The 23,675-nt window shown below is 44.0% G+C and overlaps 1 protein-coding gene across 1 annotated transcript in view; it reads left to right on the top strand.

Annotated features, from left to right (window-relative positions):
- The window catches only part of TSPAN8 (tetraspanin 8), a 47,851-nt gene extending 28,466 nt beyond the window's left edge, over nt 1–19,385 (top strand). The window contains exons 6-8 of the mRNA XM_073555528.1: nt 4,510–4,626; nt 7,081–7,164; nt 18,869–19,385. Coding sequence (XP_073411629.1) covers nt 4,510–4,626; nt 7,081–7,164; nt 18,869–18,922 — 255 coding nt within the window. The 3' untranslated portion in view covers nt 18,923–19,385. The remainder of the gene's footprint in view (nt 1–4,509; nt 4,627–7,080; nt 7,165–18,868) is intronic.
- The last annotated feature ends 4,290 nt before the right edge of the window (nt 19,386–23,675 follow it).

Genomic DNA, 23,675 nt, shown 5'->3' with positions numbered 1-23,675 from the left:
ACTCCAGAATCTAGAAAACTAGAATGATATTCTTATATGAGTGTAGCCATAATGAATGTGTAATGAATAAAGCAGCACTCCAAAGGATAAAGAAAAGTATGTATTATAGAACGGATTCTCTCATGCTCTTAAACATGGAGGTGTTTGAGTCATGTCCATAATTGTTACACCTAAGCTACGGTGTTGCTCTATTTACTTACATATTAGTATCAATTGTGAAATGTGGAATCCTGTATTGACTAAAGCTGGTACATAAGAGGGTGCTTAGCTTGCTATATTATAGCATCAGGTCTCATTATTGCAGTAATCGTTTCTTTAAAGCGGTATTTTCATTGTATAATACCTAGACAACTCCTTTAAGAGAAAGGGTTTTATATTCTTTGAGACTGAACTGCTAAACAGTTAAAGAAGAATTCCAGTAGAAAGAAAATACAACCTAACCACAGGATAGATAACTTTTAGATCAGCAGGCGTTTGATCATTCTCTATGGAGCTATATTCACCAGTATGATACTCAGATTTTCTAAATAATACTTATTGAAAAATATATTCATATAGTTACCGTAACCAAATAAAAAATAATGGTATACTGTTACTGAGCAAAGCCCACTATACAAAGACTAGCAATACTATCACTATAACTAATGTCACCACGCTATGACAGATAATACCACATACTATAGTATCTGAGTATTACCACCATCTTGCTGCTTAACAAAGTCCACTATACCAAGACATGTATAACAATAATACCACATACAAGAGACAAGTACCGTCACACCATGACCATATAGTATTACCACATAGTGACCAATTAATGCACCATACTGGTCATTTAGGAAAAACATCGTACTAATATTAACCCCTTTACCCCCCAAGGGTGGTTTTCATGTTAATGACAAGGCCAATTTTTATAATTCTGACCATTGTCTCTTTATGAGGCAAAAACTCTGGAACGCTTCCATGGATCCCAGTGATTACGACATTGTTTTCTCGTGACATATTATACTTCACGATAGTGGTAAAATTTCTTTGATATGACTTGCGTTTATTTGTGAAAAAAATGGAAATTTGTCAAAAATTTTGAAAATTTTGCAATTTTCCAAATTTGAATTTTCATGCCCTTAAAACAGAGAAATATGTCACACAAAATAGCTAATAAATAACATTTCCCACATGCCTACTTTACATCAGCACAATTTTGGAACCCAAGTTTTTTTTTTAGGAAGTTATAAGGGTTAAAAGTTGACCAGCGATTTCTCATTTTTACACCATTTTTTTTTTAGGGACCACATCACATTTGAAGTCAATTTGAGACAGCTATATGATAGAAAATGCCCAAAAGTGACACCATTCTAAAAACTGCACCCCTGAAGGTGCTCAAAATCACATTCAAGAAGTTTATCAACCCTTCAAGTGCTTCATAGGAATTATTGGAATGTGTAAAAAAAATTAACATTTCACTTTTTTTCACAAAAAAATTAATTCAGGTCCAATTTGTTTTAGTTTACCAAGGGTAATAGTAGAAATTAGATCCCAAAAGTTGTTGTACAATTTGTTCTGAGTACACTGATATCCCATACATGCAGGTGAACCACTGTTTGGGCACATGGCAATGCTCGGAAGGGAAGGAGTGCCGTTTGACTTTTCAAAGCAAAATTGGCTGAAATTGAGATCGGACACCATGCCTAAACAGTGGAAACCCCCCACAAGTGACACCATTTTGGAAAGTAGACCCCTTAAGGAACTTAACTAGATGTGTGGTGAGCACTTTGAACCCCCAAGTGCTTCACAGAAGTTTATAATGTAGAGCCATAAAAATAAAAAATCTAATTTTTTTTCACAAAAATGATCTTTTTGCCCCCAATTTTTTATTTTCACAAGGGTAACAGGAGAAATTGGACCCTAAAAGTTGTTGTGCAATTTGTCATGAGTATGCTGATACCTTATATGTAGGGGTAAACCACTGTTTGGGTGCATGACAGAGCTCATAAGGGACGGAGCACCGTTTGGCTTTTTCAATGCAGAATTGACTGGAATATAGATCAGATGCATGTCACGTTTGGAGAGCCCCTGATGTGCCTAAACAGTGGAAACCCTCCAATTCTAACTCCAACCCTAACCCTAATCCCAACCCTAACCATAATACGAATCACAAACCTAACCCTAACACACCCCTAACCCTAATCCCAACCCTAACCCTAATCCCAAACCTAACCCTAACTTTAGCCCCAACCCTAATCCCAACGTTAGCCCCAACCCTAAACCTAACTTTAGCCCCAACCCAAGCCCTAACTTTAGCCCCAACCCGAGCCCTAACTTTAGCCCCAACCCAAACCCTAAGTTTAGCTCCAACCCGAACCCTATCTTTAGCCAAAACCCTATCCCTAACTTTAGCTCAACCCTAACGCTAACCCCAACCCTAACCCTAATGTAAAAATGGAAATAAATACATTTTTTTATTTTATTATTTTTCCCTAAGGGGGTGATAAAGGGGGGTTTGATTTACTATTTATAGCGGGTTTTTATAGTGGGCTTTTATGTTTGGCAGCTGTCACACACTAAAAAACGCTTTTTATTGCAAAACATGGTTTTTGCATTATCACATTTTGAGATCTATAACTTTTCCATATTTTGGCCCACAAAGCCATGTGAGGTCTTGTTTTTTGCGGGACGAGTTTACATTTTTATTGGTACCATTTTTGGGTACATGACATGTTGTTATCGCTTTTTATTCCAATTTTTGTGAGGCAGAATGAACAAAACCCAGCAATTTATTAATTTATTTTTTGGAGGGGGCGTTTATACTGTTCCGCGTGTGGTAAAATTGATAAAGCAGTTTTATTCTTCGGGTCAGTATGATGACAGTGATACCTCATTTATATTTTTTTATGTTTTGGTGCTTTTATACAATAAAAACTATTTTATAGAAAAAAATAATTATTTTTGCTTCCCATTTTTCTGAGAGATATAACTTTTTTTTATTTTTCTGGTGATGGAACTATATTGCAGCTTGTTTTTTGCAGGACAATATGATGTTTTCTGCGATACCAAGTTTATTTATATCCATCTTTTTGATCGCGCGTTATTACACTTTTTGTTAGGCGGTATGATGATAAAGCATTGTTTTTTTGCCTTTTTTTATAAGGGTGATCACTAAAGGGGTTAACTAGTGGGACAGTTTTATAGGTCGGGTCGTTATGGACGCAGGGATACTAAATATGTGTACTTTTATTGTTTAGATTTTTTTATTTCAAATATTGATTTATTGATGGAATAAATATATATTTTTTTTCATATTTTTACAATTACCGTATTTAAAAATTTTTTTTTTTATTTCATTCTATGTTTTAGGCTATGTGCACACGCTGCGGATTCACCCGCGGATTTATATCTGCGGATTCGCAGGTAAAACCGCAGGTAAAATGACCTGCGGTTATACCTGCGGATTGGCCTGCATTTTTCCCATGCGGTTTGCCACCTGGACAATGGAATAGATGGTAAACCGCAGCAGAATCCGCAGAAAGAATTGCCATGTCAATTCTTCCTGCGGATTCAAAACCGCAGCTTTTCTGCAGTTGAAAATCCGCAGCATGTGCACAGCAGAATGTAAATCACATAGGCTTACATTGTACTGTACACTGTTTGCAGAACTGCTGCAGATCCGCAGCGGCCAAATCTGCAGCGGATCCGCAGCAAAAACCGCAGCGTGTGCACATAGTCTTACATTGTATCCCACTATGGGACACTCATTTTGTGCTGGCTGATCGCTTATATGGCTTGCAGATCTCCATGACAGGAATGCGCATGACAGGAAGTCTCTGAGCTCTGGTAACGCGGATGTCGTCATGACGACATTGGGTTACCATGGGAGCGATCGGGACCCCACGTCATGCCGCGGTGTCTCCGATTCAAAGGCAAAGGGGCTGTCACAGCTGACAACCCCTCTGTCTGCTCCCGGAAGGCTGCGATCATGTTTGTCCGTGACCACTCCTGGCACTTAGTGCCGGGTGTCAGCTGTGAGAATCAGCTGACACCCAGCCGCGCTCCCCCCGTTGGTGCAAGTGGTGAGCTGCAGGGATGTCATTGTGCTACCAGGATGTCATCAGACTCTGAAGCAGTGGGCCCATAATAAGCCTGCATATGTAGAGTAAGTGCAGAGCAGGATACCAGTGGCCCTCTGTTCCGATACAGATTTCAACTGGAGGTGCATCCAAGAACACACGTCCAGCTGAAAATAGCTCTGGCATTAATGAGCCCCCCTCCTCAACAGGCTCTGTGGCAGTTGCACCCTTTGTTGCTGTGATTGTTATTGATTGTTACATTACATGTGTATCACTGTGTTTGGAAGTAAGCAGCCATGAATTTTTAATTTTAGACAACTCATTTTGATAAATTTTTGGCCTTAGAATTCAGTACTTACTAATTTGCTGGTCCAAATCTGTTTAGAACTTCACAGTTTTATTTATATGAGAGTCAGTTAAATGTTTCCATCTTTTTATTTCTTAGAGCAAGTGCTGTGGTCTTGTTAATGGCCCTAAGGACTGGGGAAGCATTGCTCCAAAATCATGCACTTGTAATCCAGCAACTGAAGGAGACAAATGTCATTTGGGGCTCTATAAGCAGGTAAGACTGTTTCTTTTATGCACTAGCAGCACAAGAATGTAGAGAATCATAGCTCCTTAAGTACCGTAATTTGCAGACTATAAGACGCACCCCAAATTTTTTGGAGGGAAATAAGAAAAAAATGTTTTTAAATAAAATAGTGCTGCATCTTCTAATCTGATTTTACGATAACTTACCGGGGGTGGCATCGGTGGGGCGGGGTCCCAGGAGGCAGGGTCGCTGCTGAATGAGGCCAGTGGCAGCAGCGCCAGGAGTGGAGCGATGCTGCTGACCCCGAGCTGGGAGGAAGGGGTAGCTAGGCTGTCTGAGGCTGCGGGCTTTCATAAAATGTCAGTGGTGAGCAGATTTCCCTTCCCATTAATTTCTCTGCGGTGTGCTTTGAGAAAATTTCTGCTGGAGGCCATGCATGTGCAGATTGTGATATCAGCTCCTGAGTTCTCAATCTGCACATGTGTCATCTCCAGAGAGCATTTTCCTGAAGCCCACTGCAGGTAAATCAATGGGAAGGGTACTTTGCTCACTGCCGACATATTATGAAAGCCCAGGGCCAGCAGCTTTGCACCGCCGTAACATCCCCTCCTCCCAGCCTGGGGCCTGCAGCATCACTACATTCCTGCTGCCGGCCTCCCAGAGCAGCGACTCTGCCTCCTATGACATTGCAGCTGGTAAGCTACATTCGGATTATAAGCCACACACCAATTTTCCTCCAAAATTTTGGGCGGTAAAAAGTGTCTTATCATCAGAAAAATAAAGTATACAGTATCTATGAGGAATGAGTATATGTTGTAAGAGCACAAAAATCCATAAGCTATGCTTCCAGCTCCACTACACTAACTTTATTTGTTGACTAATTTGTAGAGTTGATCAAATGATTCTCAGGTCCATGGTACTCCATGATAGCGGGATCAAAGCCTATGATATTCCCATATCCTATGATCTACAACATACCTGGCACCTCTTATGTGCATCGCACTGAGCCTACTAATCATAAAAGGTGCAATGGATGACAAAGATAGTAGAAGGTTCTCAGGGCTTTGGTCCTACCAACATGAATATTTTTGCTCAACCCAAATAATTTGACAAATTGTTGGTATAAATCTGTTGAAAAATGCTGTTTATTTTGGTGTTGGGAGTAAGGAAATTACAATGACCCATGTATGTAACTAAAATAAAAGCAAAATTAAAACTGAATTTCTGCTAATTAAAAACTTATACACTGTATATACTCGTGTATAAGTCAACCAGTGTATAAGCCGAGGCACCTAATTTTGGCACGAAAAACTGGGAAAACTTATTAACTCAAGTATAAGCTGGGGAAGCATTTTCTCCTCATCCCTATCCTGGTATGCATGACTCTTCATCCATATCCTTGTATACATGGTATACATGGTTCCTCATCCCCATCCTTGTATGCATGGCCCCCTCATCTCCATCCTGGTATGCATGGCTCCTCGTCACTATCCTGGTATGCATGGCTCCTCATCACTATCCTGGTATGCAATAAAATGAAAACCTGGCACTCAACTTGATGCTTGGTAAGGCAGTTTATTGTAGTACCAGAAAACGTTTCGGTCGATATAGACCTTCATCAGTTATGTGCTAGTATGTTTGAAAGTAGCTTGAAGGAGGGCGCTTTTTATGTTATTCACTGATAACACCAGTAATCAAATGGTCAGAATGCTGCTGTAATGCAGGATAATCTTAATAGTTGAAAATATCAGCACAGCCTGTTCCTCCTGGACATTGTAAACACCACTTGTCACTCATCCCCATCCTGGTATACATGGTTCCTCATCTCTATCCTTGTATGCATGGTTTCCCATCCCTATCCTGGTATGCATGGCTCCTCATCCATATCATTGTATGTATGTTCCCCTCATCCCTATCTTGGTATGCATTGTTCCTCATCCCCATTCTTGTATGCATGGCCACTTTATCTCCATCCTGGTATGCATGACCCCCTCATCCCCATCCTTATATGCATGCTCCCCTCATCCCCATCCTTATATGCATGATTCCTCATCCCCATCCTTGTATGCATGGCCCTCTCATCCCCATCCCTATCCTTGTATGGCACATGGGGAGATGAGGAGGAAGCTCTCAGTCACACCCATTCAAGTTTTTTCTTTAGTTATTTCTAATTTAAATGTACATTGACCCCTAATTTATCAAATGTTGCCATAGTTTATACTTTGCGACAGGTCGTTTTAGTGGAAATAATATGTTTTAGAAAAAAAAATTAACAACAGCTTCATAATAACAGATACAAAATATCAAATACGGTTTTCTTAAAGAGATTATGAATACTACTACATTAAGTCAGTAGCATTGATTCACTGTATGATGTATGTCACATATTTCTATTTTCCATAGAAAAGAAGACTAAAAAGTATACATTCTTTGTATTGCTAGCCTTTAATGAACAATTCATTTGTTACACTTGTTTTCTTTCAGACATGTGCTTCAGTATTTGTTGACTACTACAAAAGCCATCTGATAATCATAATTGGAATCGCCTTTGGTTTGGCGGTTGTAGAGGTAAGGTTAGAGGATCTGAAATTATTGCATCATCACTATAGTATTGATTTGTTACAATGCTTTTATATATTGTTCTTTGGAGGAAACCGGAGTACCCAGAGGAAACCCATGCAAACACAGGGATAAAATACAAACTCCTTGCAGATTTGAACCCAGGACCCCACACTGCAAAGCAACAGTGCTAACCACTGAGCCACCGAGCTGCCCTATAGTAGAGTTTGCTTTATGGCAAAACTCAACATGGTTTTCCATGGCTGTTTGGCTCAATAGAGAAACAGTTAAAGGGTTTTTACACTTATTGAAAACTGGGTTACAAAGTGTAACCTTGGGACCTGAAAGGTCTAGCAATCTGTTGTAAGTGTCCTAATGGTCATTCATGTTCTAGGTTATTATAAATAACAAAAAAGGTAGAACTCGGCACAGGGCGTAATGCTTTTTTCACAAAGAGTTTAATAATACAGGGGTCCTCAGCTTTGGTTATTGTGAAGAGTCAATACAACTGTAAAAGTAAAAGAAACCATGAAAGGTCCTTTTAATACAACCACAGGTGCCTCCAGGACCGCCAGATATTGTGTTCAAACCACTAATTGGTGTGTTGAATATCTGGATAAAAAATTTTTTTTAAATGGATAATGGTCATTCATGACCAACAAAAGGAACAAAAACACTTCACATTTACATTCCTTGCTATCCAATTCAAGATTCACCTATACAGTTTTAGATAATCATACTTATAATTAGTGTTGAGCGATACCACCCGATATTGAAAAATATCGGATCGGATTGGATCGGCCGATCTAAAAAAAATATCGGGTATCGCCGATCCCGGAAGTCCCATTCAAGTCAATGGAACAGAAATATCCGAATTGAAAAAAACCCTTTCTTTCTTTGTAGGTTAATTCTACATGAAGAAAAACAACTAATAATAATGTAGAATGTATTGGGGGAGGTGGAGGAGACATTAAAGCCATAGAGGTTTAGCCCAATCAAATGGAATAACGTTTGGAGTTACAAAGATATTGACTATGTTAACGTCTTTTCTATTTTGTCAGATATGTATGTTTCACTACTTCCATGCTCTTCACCTTCTTTTTTACTTCTCCCACACTTTCTCCTTCATCTTCTTCTTCTTCACCTTCTTCCTATTATTCTTTTTTTTACATTCTTCATATTCTTCTTAGTCAACTATTATTATTCTTCATATTCCACTTCTTCATCTTCTTCCTATTCTTCTTCTTCATCATATTCTTATTTGTGACAGGTATTCCTGTAGTTGTTAGTTATAAAAGTTTGAAGATTACACTTTCCGGTCTGCCTGTCACAAAAGATTTACAACAGGATTTGTCCACGTTCAGTTTGGCCTGCAGCAGCAGGCATTTTCCAGGGGTACCACGAGGAGGAACGGACTCACCCCCATACACTGCTTAGTCTTCTTCTGCTTATAATTTAGATAATATCATTTGCTCTTATTTTTAGTCTTATGCTGAATGTTCTTCTGCTTTTGGTTTTTCTGCTTCTTGGTCTTCTGACTCTTGTTGTTCTGCATCTTGGTGGTTGTCTTCATGTTCTTTGTCCTCTTGGTCATCTTCTTGAGGGTCATCTTTTTGGTCTTCTTCAGTGTGGTCTTCAGGGTCGTTGTCTTCAGGGTCATCGTCAGGGAGATGCAGAGTGAGAATCAAAAAACAATTCCACAAGCTTGAGCTTGGAAAAGTAGCAGAAGGTACAAGAAGGCTGAGGAACTGCCAAGAACCAGCTGACGGTGCTGGAACCCGGAGGGGCAGCAAAAGGAACAAGAGCCAATGGCACAATTGTGGACCAGCTGACGGTGCTGGAACACGGTTACTAAGCAGGAGGTACCTGTGCTACAAAGCACTACCAAGGACCAGCAGATGTTGGTGGAACTCGGATACCGAGAAGGAGGCACCTAGGCCAGAGGCTTTGCCGAGAACCAGATGACGGTGCTGGAACCCGGATGGATAGCAGAAGCTGCAAGAGCAAATGAAACTAGCGAGGACCAGCTGACGGTGCTGGAACCCGGAGGGGCAGCAGAAGGAACAAGAGCCAATGGCACAACCGTGGACCAGCTGATGGTGCTGGAACACGGTTACCAAGAAGGAGGCACCTGTGCTACAAAGCACTACCAAGGACCAGCAGACGTTGCTGGAACTCGGATACCAAGAAGGAGGCACCTAGGCCAAAGGCTCTGCCGAGAACCAGCTGACGGTGCTGGAACCCGGATGGGTAGCAGAAGCTGCAAGAACAAATGAAACTAGCGAGGACCAGCTGACGGTGCTGGAACCCAGAGGGGCAGCAGAAGGAACAAGAGCCAATGGCACAACCGTGGACCAGCTGACGGTGCTGGAACACGGTTACCAAGAAGGAGGCACCTAGGCCAAAGACTCTGCCGAGAACCAGCTGACAGTGCTGGAACCCAGATGGGTAGCACAAGGTACCCATGAAAGAGACAAACTTGCAAGGCCGTGAGCCGGCCGCAATTACCGAAACCCACAGTCCTACAGGGGGTGCTTGTCCTATTGGCACTACGGAACCAGCCTTTATTACCAGAACCCGCAGCCCACATAGGAAGCACCTAAACTGCAGGCACCATAGGCTCGGCTAACCCGACGGCAACACGACAGGACAACGTATTGGTGGCAAAGTGACGTTGACACTACCCGGAAACAGAAGGCGCGCTGCAACCAGGCTGGGCAGGAGGGAGTGCCCGTGCCAAAGATACTTCCGAGAACCAGCTGACGGTGCTGGAACCCGGATGGGTAGCAGAAGCTACAAGAGTCAATGGAACTACCGAGAACCAACTGACGGTGCTGGAACCCAGAGGGGCAGCAGAAGGAACAAGAGCCAATGGCACAACCGTGGACCAGCTGACGGTGCTGGAACACGGTTACCAAGAGGAGGCACCTAGGCCAAAGGCTCTGCCGAGAACCAGCTGACGGTGCTGGAACCCGGATGGGTAGCACAAGGTACCCATGAAAAAGACAAACTTGCAAGGCCGTGAGCCGGCCGCAGTTACCGAAACCCACAGCTCTACAGGGGGTGCTTGTCCTATTGGCACTACGGAACCAGCCTTTATTACCAGAACCCCCAGCCCACATAGGAAGCACCTAAACTGCAGGCACCATAGGTTTGGCTAACCCAACGGCAACACGACAGGACAACGTATTGGTGGCAAAGTGACGTTGATACTACCCGGAAACAGCAGGCGCGCTGCAACCAGGCTGGGCAGGAGGGAGTACCCGTGCCAAAGACACTTCTGAGCAGTAACTGGCAATGTTGGAGCCCAGGATCAATCACGGAGCAGGCTGAGGCCTACTTGGAGCAAGTTTTATATCGGTTGTACACTACTACTGATTGTAACCGTGCTCCATTTAGGCCTCTGGCTCTACTGTCTCTAGTATTTCCCCTGGCCTCCAACCCTGCCAGTTGCTGCTCTGAAGTGGCGTCTGCACAATCCACACTTGTTCCTGGGTTACAGGGGCTCTGTCACGTCAGTAGATCCCCTGATGTGTGTCCGGCAAGGTCTCCTGCTCTGTCCACATTCCCACTACTAGTAATGGGAATGTGGACAGAGCAGGAGATCTTGCCGGACACACATCAGGGGATCCACTGACGTGACAGAGCCCCTGTAACCCAGGAACAAGTGTGGATTGTGCAGACGCCACATCAGAGCAGCAACTGGCGATGTTGGAGGCCAGGGGAAAAACTGGAGACAATAGAGCCAGAGGCATAAGTGGAGCATGGTTAAAAATCAGTAGTAGTGTGACTGTGTAGGCAGCAGGAGAATTTGCCATCCACACAGCAGGGGAACAGCTGACGTTACTGAACCCCACTAACACAGGAGCTAGTGTGTTTTTCTCTGTGAAGACGGCACTTCTGAAACCAACAGGCATTGTTGCAGCCCAGGATCAAGCATGGAGCAGGCTGAAGCCTGATGTTTTTGGCATGTGGAGGCAGCAGGAGACATTGTCGTCTACACAGCAGGGGAACAGCTGACGTTACTGAACCCCACTAACACAGGAGCTAGTGTGTTGTTCTCTGTGAAGACGGCACTTCTGAACACCAACTGGCGATGTTGGAGCCCAGGATGAAGCATGGAGCAGGCTGAGGCCTGATGTTTTTGGCATGTGGAGGCAGCAGGAGACATTGCCGTCTACACAGCAGGGGAACAGCTGACGTTACTGAACCCCACTAACACAGGAGCTAGTGTGTTTTTCTCTGTGAGGACGGCACATCTGAACACCAACTGGCGATGTTGGAGCCCAGGATGAAGCATGGAGCAGGCTGAGACCTGATGTTTTTGGCATGTGGAGGCAGCAGGAGAGATTGCCGTCTACACAGCAGGGGAACAGCTGTCGTTACTGAACTCCACTAACACAGGAGCTAGTGTGTTTTTCTCTGTGAGGACGGCACTTCTGAACACCAACTGGCTTTGTTGGAGCCCAGGATCAAGCATGGAGCAGGCTGAGGCCTGATGTTTTTGGCATGTGGAGGCAGCAGGAGACATTGCCGTCTACACAGCAGGGGAACAGCTGATGTTACTGAACCCCACTAACACAGGAGCTAGTGTGTTTTTCTCTGTGAGGACGGCACTTCTGAAGACCAACAGGCGTTGTTGGAGCACAGGATCAATCATGCAGCAGGCGGAGGCGAACTTGCAGCAGGTTTTATATAGGTTGTATACTACTACTGATTATAACCGTGCTCCACTATGGCCTCTGGCTCCACTGTCTCTAGTATTTCCCCAGGCCTCCAACCCCGCCAGTTACAGCTCTGAAGTGGCGTCTGCACAATCCACACTTGTTCCTGTGTAACTGAGTCTCAGTCACGTCAGTTGATCCCCTGATGTGTGTCCGGCAAGGTCTCCTGCTCTGTCCTCATTCACACTACTAGTAATGGGAATGTGGACAGAGCAGGAGACATTGCCGGACACACATCAGGGGATCAACTGACGTGACTGAGCCCCAGTAACACAGGAACAAGTGTGGATTGTGCAGACACCACTTCTGAGCAGCAACTGGCGGGGTTGGAGACCAGGGGAAAAACTAGAGTCAGTGGAGCCACAGGTCTAAGTGGAGCATGGTTAAAAATCAGTAGTAGTTTGAATGTGGATGGAGCAGGAGACTTTGCCGTCCACACAGCAGGGGAGCAGTTGGCGTTACTGGACCCCACTAACACAGGAGCTAGTGTTTTCTCTGTGCAAACGACACTTCTGAGTGACAACTGGCTGTGTTGAAGCCCAGGGATTATAGTTCAGGTGGTAGAAACATGAACACAACAGGAGACCTGGATACTGTTGCCAACCAATAATTTATTCGGGAAGAGGACTGGCAAATTCTGGCGAGATCCAGGCCTTGTTCATTTTCAGAAAAGTAAGCCGGTCAACGTTATCGGAAGATAGTCGTGTGCGACGGTCTGTTAGTACACCACCTGTGGCACTAAAGACGCGTTCCGATAATACACTGGCTGCAGGGCAAGCCAGCACCTCCAATGCATACTGGCTAAGCTCTGGCCTTTTATCCAGCTTAGAGACCCAAAACTTGAAGGGGGAAGAGCCATCTGGGAGTACACTAACAGGGCAAGACATGTAGTCTGTCACCATCTGACGAAAACGTTGCCTCCTGCTGACTGGAGCCGTCTGTGATGGTGTAGACAATTGTAGCAGACACAGAAAACTTTGCCACATTTGGGCCATAGTGGTCTTGCCTTGTGTTGAGGCGCTGCCTCTGCTCCCTCTTTGTGCCGAGTTTCCTCCACTGCCTCGACGCACAGAGCTGCTTTGTAAAGCACTAGCACCACTGCTGTCGGGTGGAATGGAAAACATGATGGACTGCACCAGTGTGTCTTGGTACTCCCGCAGTTTACGCTCCCAGTTCAACGGTGGTATGAGGCTTTGTAAGTTGTCCTGGTAGCGAAGATCTAGGAGGGTGTACACCCAATAATCAGTTGTGTTGAGAATGTGGGCGATGCGGCGGTCGTTTCTCAGGCACTGCAGCATGAAATCAACCATGTGCTGCAGACTCCCAACTGCCAAAGAAACGCTGTCCCCTGCTTGAGGCGTGATTTCTGCCTGCTCTGCATCACCCCACCCTCACTGTACATACTGACTAGAGGATTGTGTACCTCCCTCCTCTGGAGAGATGTCTTCCTCCTCCATCGACTCCTCCTCATCCTCCTCACAAAGTGTCCCCTGCCTAGGCCTTTGTGAGGAACCATGTAGCGCAGACTGTCCAGAAGTAGATGGCATTTGGGACTCCTCATCCTCCACTTCTTCCAAATCCTCCTCCCTTAATGCTTGCAGTGTTTTTTGAAGCAGGCAGATAAGGGGGACAGTCATGCTGACTAGTGCATCATCTGCACTCGCCATCAGCATGGAATCATCGAAGGCATGCAAAACGAGGCAGATGTCCTTCATAGAGGCCCACTCAGTGGTGCTGAAGTGTGACCGGCGCACAGTGCGACTTGTTTGCGCCTGATGCAGCTGGTACTCCATGACTGCTGCCTGCTGCTCACACAACCGCTCCAACATATGTAATGTTGAATTCCACCTGGTGGGTAGGTCACATATGATGCGATGTTCCGGAAGGCGTAATCGGCGCTGCAGAGCAGCAAGGCGCGATCTTGCCGTGCTGGAACGCCACAAGTGAGCGCACGCTATGCGGACCTTGTGCAGCAGTGCATCAAGATCTGGATAGTCCCTCAGAAAGCTCTGCACGACCAGGTTCAGCACATGTGCCAGACATGGGATGTGAGTGAGGTGGCCTAGGCCAAGAGCTGCCACCAGATTTCGGCCATTGTCACACACTACCAAGCCCGGCTGGAGATTCGCTGGCAGAAACCACACGTCGCTCTCCTGCTTGATGGCATTCCAGAGCTCCTGCGCTGTGTGGCTTCGATTCCCCAAAGAAATTAATTTGAGTACGGCCTGTTGACGTTTGGCCACGGCTGTGCTCATATCGGTCGTAACAGGCTCCTGCTGCGCTGTTTCTGAGGAACTTGAGTAGGAGGAGTCAATGTGTACAGACTGGATTCCTGCAATCCGAGGAGTTGGCAGAACATGTACAGCGCCACTCTCCAGATCTGTACCCGGCTCCACAACATTGACCCAATGGGCAGTGAGGGAAAGGTATCGTCCCTGTCCATGGTTACTGGTCCACACATTCGTGGTCAGGTGGACCTTGCTACTGATGGCATTTAGTAGCGCATGTTGTATTTTTCCCTCCACATGTTTTTGCAGGGCAGGGACGACTTGCCTGCTGAAATAAAAGCGGCTTGGCACGGTGTATTGTGGGACTGCCAATGCCGTCAAGTCCCGGAAGGTGCCAGTCTCCACCAGCCTGAGTGAAAGCATTTCAAGTGCCAGTAGCTTGGCAATGCCAGCATTCAGAGCCTGTGCTCAGGGACGGTTTGCCGAGTATGGCTGCCTTTTATCCCATGCCTGTGCTACCGATGGCTGTAGAGTGGCCTGGAAGTGTGAGGAGGACTGGGAACGTGGTGCTGTGGGTGGAAGTTCACTGGGTCTCCGGACAACAGTGCCAGAGGTTCTTCCTTGGCCATCCTGTGAGGAAGCCGAACCAGCTGTGTTTGAGCTGGAGGAAGAGGCCCCAACACGAGCTGAAGAGGTGGTAGGTGGTGCTGTACGTTGGCCTACATCTTCAGTGTGTCTGTGTAACTCCACCTCGTGCTTGGTCCGCACATGTTTCCACATATTTGTGGTTTTGAGGTTGCTGACATTTTCCCCTCTTTTAACTTTCTGATGACACAGCTTGCATTTGACAAAGCAAATGTCATCTGCAACTGTGTCAAAAAAGGACCACGCACTGCAAGTCTTGGGAGTGCCCGTTTTGCTTTTTGAAAGAGGAATGCTCCTACCGGGTGCCAAAGTGGAGGCTACAGGCAACCAAGTCTGCCCCCTCCCTCTCCCTCCTGTTTTGGCCGATCGGGGAATCTCTTCCTCAGAGCTGCTCCCACCACCTTCCTGTTCCTCACGCCATGATGGGTCAAGGACGTCATCATCTACACTCCCCTCTTCAAACACTTGCTTCTCCTGGGTTGTCTCGCCAGCACCGTACGCACCAGAAAGTGGTAGCTGAGTCTCGTCATCATCTGATGCATACTGAGGTGTGCTGACCATAGGCACTGGCCCACCCGCCTCTTCAGATTCCGAGGGACAAAGAAGTTGCGCATCACTGCATACTCCCTCTTCTTCACATTCTTGAATGCTGCTTTGCTGGCCCCCTCTTTCCAAGCCAACAGATTCAGAGAAGAGAAGTAGAGACTGTGATGGCTCCTTTCCAGGGCTCTCTGACTGCCTAGGCACTTTGGCAGGTGGTGAAGATACAGATGGTTGCTCTTCGGTGCTCTGGCCCTGAGAGGACATGGAAGTCATTGAAGTCGCTGCGTTAGCTGCCATCCATCCGACAGCGGCTTCAATTTGTTCCTCCCGCAGCAGTGGGGTACGGCGAGGTCCTGCAAAGCTGCGCATAAAGGACTGTTGCCTGCTAAAGCTGGGGGCTGCTGACTCACTGGTGCCCGCAGCAGGCACAGAATCCCCACGTCCTCTCCCTGCAGAATCCCCACGTCCTCTCCCTGCTGAAACTCCACGCCCACGTGCCTTACTCCCTGCCTTCTTCATCTTGCTAGACTGATAAAGATAGGCAGAAAAGTACAAAGGGGAGGCTTAGTGTGCTTATTCCTGAACAGCTGGTAACAGGTATAAGAAACACTAATTTTATGAAGTGTGTGTGGACTACACTTTAATAGGCGCTAATGTGGCCTACACAACTGTCAAATGTAGTGTTTGGTGAACTTTATTTATTTTATTTTTTTTTGGAACAAAAACTAAAAGGATGTGACCAAAGATTTGAAAGTGATAGTATCACAAACTTTTTGGAGCTATTACAATGCAGGCAGGTAACCTACAATGCAAAAGATGAGGCTCCAAAAAAATTGGGTAATACTAATCTGGCTGCAGCTGAAGGGCACAAGCCGGAAAAAAGCTCCTCTATCTACTTCTATATAGTGTTTGCAACCAACCAATGTAGATGGATATGGACGGATGCACATTAATAGGAGAAAAAAAAGGAGCTGCAATAAAAGAAAAATGTGTGAGGCAGTGATGCACTCTGAGCGGCCTACAACCAGACGTAGCTGCAGGACACACTACTCAGCGTGAGCTGCACTCACACACAGTCAGAGACCTCTCAGACAGCCATGAACAGTGCAGAGAAGTGGGCACTAGCACTGAAAATCTGCAGAAAGGCTCCGCTGTGTACTCCTATAGTGTTTACAACCACCGTATATGGATACAGATGGATGCACACTAATAGGAGAATAAAAAATTAGCTGCTATAAAAGAAAAATATGTGTGAGGCAGTGATGCACGCTGAGTGGCCTACAACCAGACGTAGCTGCAGGACACACTACTCAGCGTGAGCTGCACTCACACACAGTCAGAGACCTCTCAGACAGCCGTGAACAGTGCAGAGAAGTGGGCACTAGCACTGAAAGTCTGCAGAAAGGCTCCGCTGTCTACTACTAGTGTTTGCAACCAACGTATATGGATACGGATGGAAGCACACTAGATAGAATTTATGAAAAATAAGCAGCTAGAAAAGAAAAATATGTATGAGGCAGCAGTGACGCACGCTGGGCGGCCTACAACCAGATGTAGCTGAAGGACCCACTACACAGCATGAGCTGCACTCACACAGCCCTTGCAGACAGCTGTGAACACTGCTGCTAGGCAAAAGAAAGCTACAGTGGTGGTTTATGTAGCCTGGGTAAAGCACAATAGTTTTTTGAGAATCGCTATTTCTAACTGTCCCTCACAGTCTTCAACAGCAGCCTGTCCCTAACTGAATTCACAGCAGAGTGAACAGAATTAGCGGCGGCGGCTTTTATAGTGCATCATGACATCATTTCAGCAGCCAATCACAGCCAAGCCAATAGTTAACATGCCTACATGCCTAACAGGATGTGCCCACACTTCTGAGGATTCCCATTGGCTGAATCAAATCGAGCGGGCTCATAGCATAATGGGAATTTCCGATTCCGGTATTCGATATGAAAAAAGTATCGGAACTAAGTATCGGAATTACGATACAGCTAATATCGGCCGATACCCGATGCTTGCGGTATCAGAATGCTCAACACTACTTATAAAGTATTGTTGTGCATTTTATATTTTTACCCCTTCATGACCTTGGGATTTTCCATTTTCATTTTTTGCTCCCCTTCATCACAGAGCCATAACTTTTTTATTTTTCCATCCATATGGCATGACTGATTTTACCATATAATGTACTGGAAAACATAAAAGTGCTGTGAAATTAAAACAAAAAAATACAATTCCACAATAGTTTTTTTGGGGGGTTTTGTTTACAATGTTCACGAAATGCTATGCTAAAACTGACCTGCCATTATGATTCCTCAGGTTATTACGAGTTCACAGACACCAAACATGTATAGGTTCTTTTAAATTTAAGTGGTGAAAAACAATCCAACGTTTGAAAAAAAAAAATCAAATGGCGCCATTTCACAAGACCCATAGTATCTCTATCTCCTTCTCCAGCTAACAACTGGGTAGTTTGTTAAATAAGTGATGAGATACTGCTGTTGTCTGTACATAGTGAATTAAAGGAAAATTGGAGTCATATGGGTGGCGTTATAGAATGCTGTGATATGGAGCTAAGAGGTGGTGGCCATAGGCTATATCGGAAAAAAATGGTGACAGATTCATGTAAGTGTATTGTGCCTATTACAACTCATATAGTGGGGCAGAGAGCTTGCTCCTGCTCAGGTGCCCACTGAGCGCCCGTTTGAAACTTTATTGTAATCACAGATCTACTCTAATGAGATGAGTTCAAAATCACTAAGGAACAGTAAGGATGGGGACGGATAGTGCAGTTGGTGGCATGTGGCCAAAACTCCATCTATCATGATGGCCAATAGCAGCATGATTTTGTTTCACAATTGTGTGGTCTTTGGTGGATCAAGCTTTGGCCCCACTGATGCCACACCATCTAACTGTATCATAATAGCACGTAATCATCTTCCATACATATTGTTTTTTGGTAAAAGCTTGAATAGTCACATTAACTGCAAGTATGGGGTATGAGGGATAAGCTGATCGATTCATTGGACTCCAGTCCATTATCCAGGTTAGTAGTCTCTGGCCACTGGATGGGAGGTTTGCGAATTTCTCACTATCCAGAATTTCTGATGCAGCTCTTGATTGGACGGCTGTCACGATGTCATCTTTGTGGCTTCATGCACAGATGACATTACTGCTGTCTGGCAAATCAAAACCATGCAAGGGATCCTGGAAGGTAAGAGATTAGCAGAGCTCCCATTCAGTGGTCAAAGAGCACTGACCTGGCCGATGAACTAGAGTCCCATGAATCGATCTGCCTATTTCTAGTAGGTATTGTTTCATGTCTGCATTAAGTTACACACATTATGCACTTCACCGGCTAAAGTCATTGCATTACATGACATTCAAAGCTCTACAAGTAGCTCAGTGCTATTTCTAATAAATTACTCCATTAGTTACATGAAGATATACCCTCTTCTTTATGAATTTTAGCAAGCTGAAATGTCTACAACAAAAGGCAGATGCTTTTCACTGGTTGTGAGCACTTCAGTAATGTTTATGTTGGTAAATCTTTATATATTCTTTTCCTTACAGCTCTTTGGCCTTGGTTTCTCCATGACTTTGTATTGTCAGATAAAAAAGAAATAAGAAGACCTGGATTACATCAAGCAAAACAAAGCAATCCACTTCAATATGTCAGCAATTGCACTAGGGAAAATCACTTTTGTTTTGTCCTATAACTCGTTATTGTATTATGCTAGAGGACACATACACCCACACATACATATAATGTTGTAATCCTACATGTTTTCATTTTGTCTGTGCCGATACTCCAATATCTAGAATTCACATATCCATATATTGGAAACGATTGTTGGAAAATGTTGTTCTTAGATAAAACGTAATGTTGGATGCAGAATACGCACTTTGCTTTGCCAAAGTTCAGTTCCTTATATTGTTTTTTTTATAGAATTATTCTTACAGATTTATGAAATCAGTAAATCAATTGTATTGATACCATATTTCAAAATAAATGGATACTTTAAGAAAGTTTGCATAGAATACAATGCTTTGTATACAATATATTCTAATAAAAAATTCTTATACTTCATTCAATGTATGTAGAAATCATTTTTTATGTAAATGTTTAATTCAATTTCAAGTTATAACTAAACAAATATATGGACCCTGAAAAAGATGATGTAGGTATTCATAAAACTATGTACTGAGCCTGCCATATTTGCATTCAGTCTAATGAGCAGTAGCATACTATGGAAATGATGCATATGATGTAATGGGGGGGACTGAGTAGAAGAAGCAAACCTCTCTTAAGCACATAACTTGTGAACAAAAATATTGCCTGGCTTCAGCAATTTCAATTCACTAAGATGGAATTATTCATTTCTAAGTGCCTGTTAATACCAAGTTATTGCCTTATGTTCGAAATGCTCCCAGTATATATGGTGAATGTATATATTATTATTATTATTATTTATTATTATAGCACCATTTATTCCATGGCGCTTTACATGTGAGGAGGGGTATACAAAATAAAAAACAAGGGGCCCGGACCACACTTCCAGATTATGTATCGACACTCTTTTTACCTATTGACTCTGGTGTTATCTCCACAAATTTACCTGGTGTCTTATTAGCACTATGCACTTTGTTATTCAATAGGCACTTTAACATGCTAGTCTTTCAGTCAGATAAAGCAATGACTTCCTTGCAATGGATTATATGTAAAAAAAAAGAATAAAAAAACAAGTGCAGTAATCTTAACCCCTTAACAACTGCCTATACGCCTTTTAATCGCGGCAGTTAAGGGTACTCATTCCTCAGCGCCCCTTTTTAACGGTGCTGAGATATAAGGGTATAGCACCCCTGAGCAACAGAAAATCTCCAGGATCTTGGCTACCAGGGGTAGCAGAGACCATGATTTGGGTCGGTTTCTACGGTCCTCAATCTTGTGATCACCGTTATTCGGTCAATAACGGCGATTGCAAAAAAAAGTCGATTTCCCATTCATTTCTCGCTACTCTGATATGATCTAGCATATCAGAAGAGAAAGAAATGGGGTCCCCCAAGCCCCTCCGGTACCTTCATCATCCCTGGACCCTCCAGCTCTGTTCCCCGCCCTTTGGCACCTTCTTCCTGGAAGAAAATGGCAGGCGCATACGCAGTGCACCCGCCGAGATCGGCTGGACAGTACCCGGCAACAATAGGGGATTTTTCCTATTGGTTCATTTTGATCACTGTTATAAACCCTATAAAAAATACAATAGTAAATCAAATAAATAAAAAATATTAAATAAAACTCCCCTTTGCCACCCCATTAGTTAGGTAAAAGTAATAAAATGAAAAAATGTATTTTTTTCCATTCTTTGAAGTTAGGGTTAGTGTTGGGGTAGGGTTAGGGTTGGGGTTAGAGCTAGAGTTAGGGTTGGGGCTCGGGTTAGGGATAGGGCTAGGGTTAGGGTTACAGCTAGGGTTAGGGTTGGACTAGGGTTAGGGTTGGGGATAGGGTTAGGGTTGTGTTGGGGTTAAGGTGGTGTTGGGGTTGGGGTTAAGGTTGTGGTTAGGGTTCGACTTGGGATTGGAGTTAGGGTTGGGATTAGGATTAGTGGTAGGGGTGTGTTAGGGTTAGAGTTAGAATTATGGGTTTAAACTGCTTAGGTACATCAGGGGGTCTCCAAAAGGTACTCCCTCCCTTCTGAGCCCTGCCATGCGCCCAAACAGTAGCTTTCCCCCACATACGGGGTATCGGCGTACTCTGGAGAAATTGCACAACAAATTTTGTGGTCCATTTTCTCCCGTTACCCTTGTGAAAATAAAAAAAAGTTTGGGTCTAAAGTAAATTTTTTTTGAAAAAAGTAAAACGTTATTTTTTCCTTCCCACATTGCTTTAGTTCTCGTAAAGCACCTAAATGGAGAATAAACTTCTTGAATGTAGTTTTGACTACTTTGAGGGGTGCAGTTTTTAGAATGGTGTCTCTTTTGGGTATTTTCTGTCATATTGACTATCCAAACTCACTTCAAATGTGAGATGGTCCCTAATAAAAATGGTTTTGTAAATGTTGTCAGAAAAATTAGAAATTGCTGGTCAAATTTTAACCATTATAACTTCCTAACAAAGAAAATTATATGGTTCCAAAATTGTTCTTATTTAAAGTTGACATGTTAGAAATGTTATTTATTAACTATTTTGTGTGACACGACTCTCTCACTTAAGGACACAAAAATTAAGCTTGAAAATTGCAAAATTTTGAAATTTTTTGCCAAATTTCCATTTTTTTCATAAATAAACACAAGTCATATCAAAGAAATTTTACAACTAACATGAAGTACAATATGTCACAAAAAACTGTCTCAAAATCAGTGGGATATGTTGAAGCGTTCCAGAGCTATAATCTCATAAATTGACAGTGGTCAGAATTGTAATAATTGGCTTGGTCATTATGGACAAAATTGGCTCGGTCACTAAGGGGTTAAACACTACAAGTCATGACCGGTACAGGAGGAGAGAGGACTCTGCCAACAAAGGGCTCACAATCTACAAGGAATTGGTGAGGATACATTAGGTGAGGTTTAGAGCTAGTCATGCAGCAGTTTGGTGATTACTTCAGGTTGTAGGCTTGTCGGAAGAGGTAGGTCTTCAGGTTCCTTTTGAAGGTTTCCATGGTAGGCAAGAGTTTGATATGTTGGGGTAGAGAGTTCCAGAGCATGGGTGATGTTCAGGAGAAATCTTGTATGTGATTTTGGGAGGAGAAGGTAAGAGGGGAGTAGAGAAGGAGCTCTTGTGAGGATCAGAGGTTGCATGCAGGTAAGTATCGGGAGACTAGGTCACAGATTTATGTAGGAGATAAGTTGTGGATGGCTTTGTATGTCATGGATAGGGTTTTGAACTTTAGTCTCTGGGTAATGGGGAGCCAGTGCAGGGATTGACAGAGGGGAGAAGCCGGGGAGTAGTGGGGGATAGATGGATTAGTCAGTCAGCAGAGTTTAGAATAGATTGGAGGGGTGCAAGAGTGTTTGAAGGGAAGCCACAGAGCAGGAGGTTGCAGTAGTCAAGGCAAGAGATGATGAGTGCATGGACTAGGGATTTTGCAGATTCTTGTTTGAGGAATGTACGGATCAGGGAAATATTTTTCAGTTAAAGTTGGCAGGAAGTGGAAAGGGCTTGGATATGTGGTTTGAAGGAGAGATTAGAGTCAAGGATTACCCCAAGGCAGCAAGCTTGAGGGACTGGGGAGCGTGAGCAGCCATTTACTTTAATTTCCAGGAAAAAGCAGAAAGAAGAATGGCAAACTAGGGCATGTAAATCACCACTGTAGGTAGACAGAGCTTATATTCTGAACTTTTGCGGTGCATTATTTCAGTCAAAAAACAGAGGTGCTTCCGTGAATAATATGAGATATCCTGAGGTATGTATGTAGAAAAAATGCAACACTCACCACTTGAGCTGAAGATTTATATGTCCTTTATTTCACCAACGTGCCATAGACAGACTAATGGACATGCAGGACGTTAGAGGAATGGAAGGGGAAGGAGGTGCCGGACCACGGCCGTTTCACGATTACTTGCTTCTAGAGTTGAGCGACTTTGGTCGGATCGGGTTTCATGAAACAAAATTTGTTTCAGATGAAACTGGTCCGACTAGGGCAAAAAGAGTCGGAGTTTCGTCCGAAACCCGATCCCAATGCAAGTCAATGGGGAATAAAAGTCGGCATTGAGTGGATGAATGTCAGATAGACAGATAGAGGACGACGTGAGGAGGTGGTGTTCAACTGGCAGATGCTGAATGTCCGGTCTGTTAGGTATGACGAGATCCAAGATAGGGCCAAATCTGTGATGTAAAGAGATGAGAGGGTCTGTAGTAGTAGGGAATGGTCCACTGTGTCAAAGATAGAGGACAGGTCCAGGAGGAGGAGGACAGAGTAGTGTTGCTTGGCTTTGGCAGTTAGTAGGTCATTGGTGACTTTTTTCAGTGGAGTGATGCGGTTGGAAGCCAGATTGTAAACAGTTGAAGAGGGAGGAGGAAGAGAGGTGGGCGGATAATTCAAAATGGACGTGTTGTTCCAGTAGTTTTTAGGCATAGGGGAGAAGTGATATGGGGGATAGCTAGATACAGATGATGGGTCATGAGACAGCTTTTTGAGGATGTTGTGATTGAGCCATGTTTGAAGCATGAGGGGAAATCAGTCTAGTGATGAGCGAGTATGCTCATTACTTGAGATTTCCGAGCATGCTCGGGTGTTCTCTGAGTATTTTGGGCGTGCTCGAAGATTTAGTCTGTGTTGCTGCAGGTGCATGATTTGCAGCTGCTAGACAGCCTGAATACATGTGGGAATTGCCTGTTTGTTAGGAAATCCCCCACATATATTGAGGCTGTCTAGCAGCC

Source organism: Dendrobates tinctorius, unplaced genomic scaffold (assembly GCF_039654945.1).
Source record: "Dendrobates tinctorius isolate UK_male_01 unplaced genomic scaffold, ASM3965494v1 ptg000224l, whole genome shotgun sequence".
Taxonomy (NCBI): Eukaryota; Metazoa; Chordata; class Amphibia; order Anura; family Dendrobatidae; genus Dendrobates; species Dendrobates tinctorius.
The sequence above is the reverse complement of the archived record's forward strand: the minus strand, read 5'-3'. Positions and strand labels throughout refer to the sequence as shown.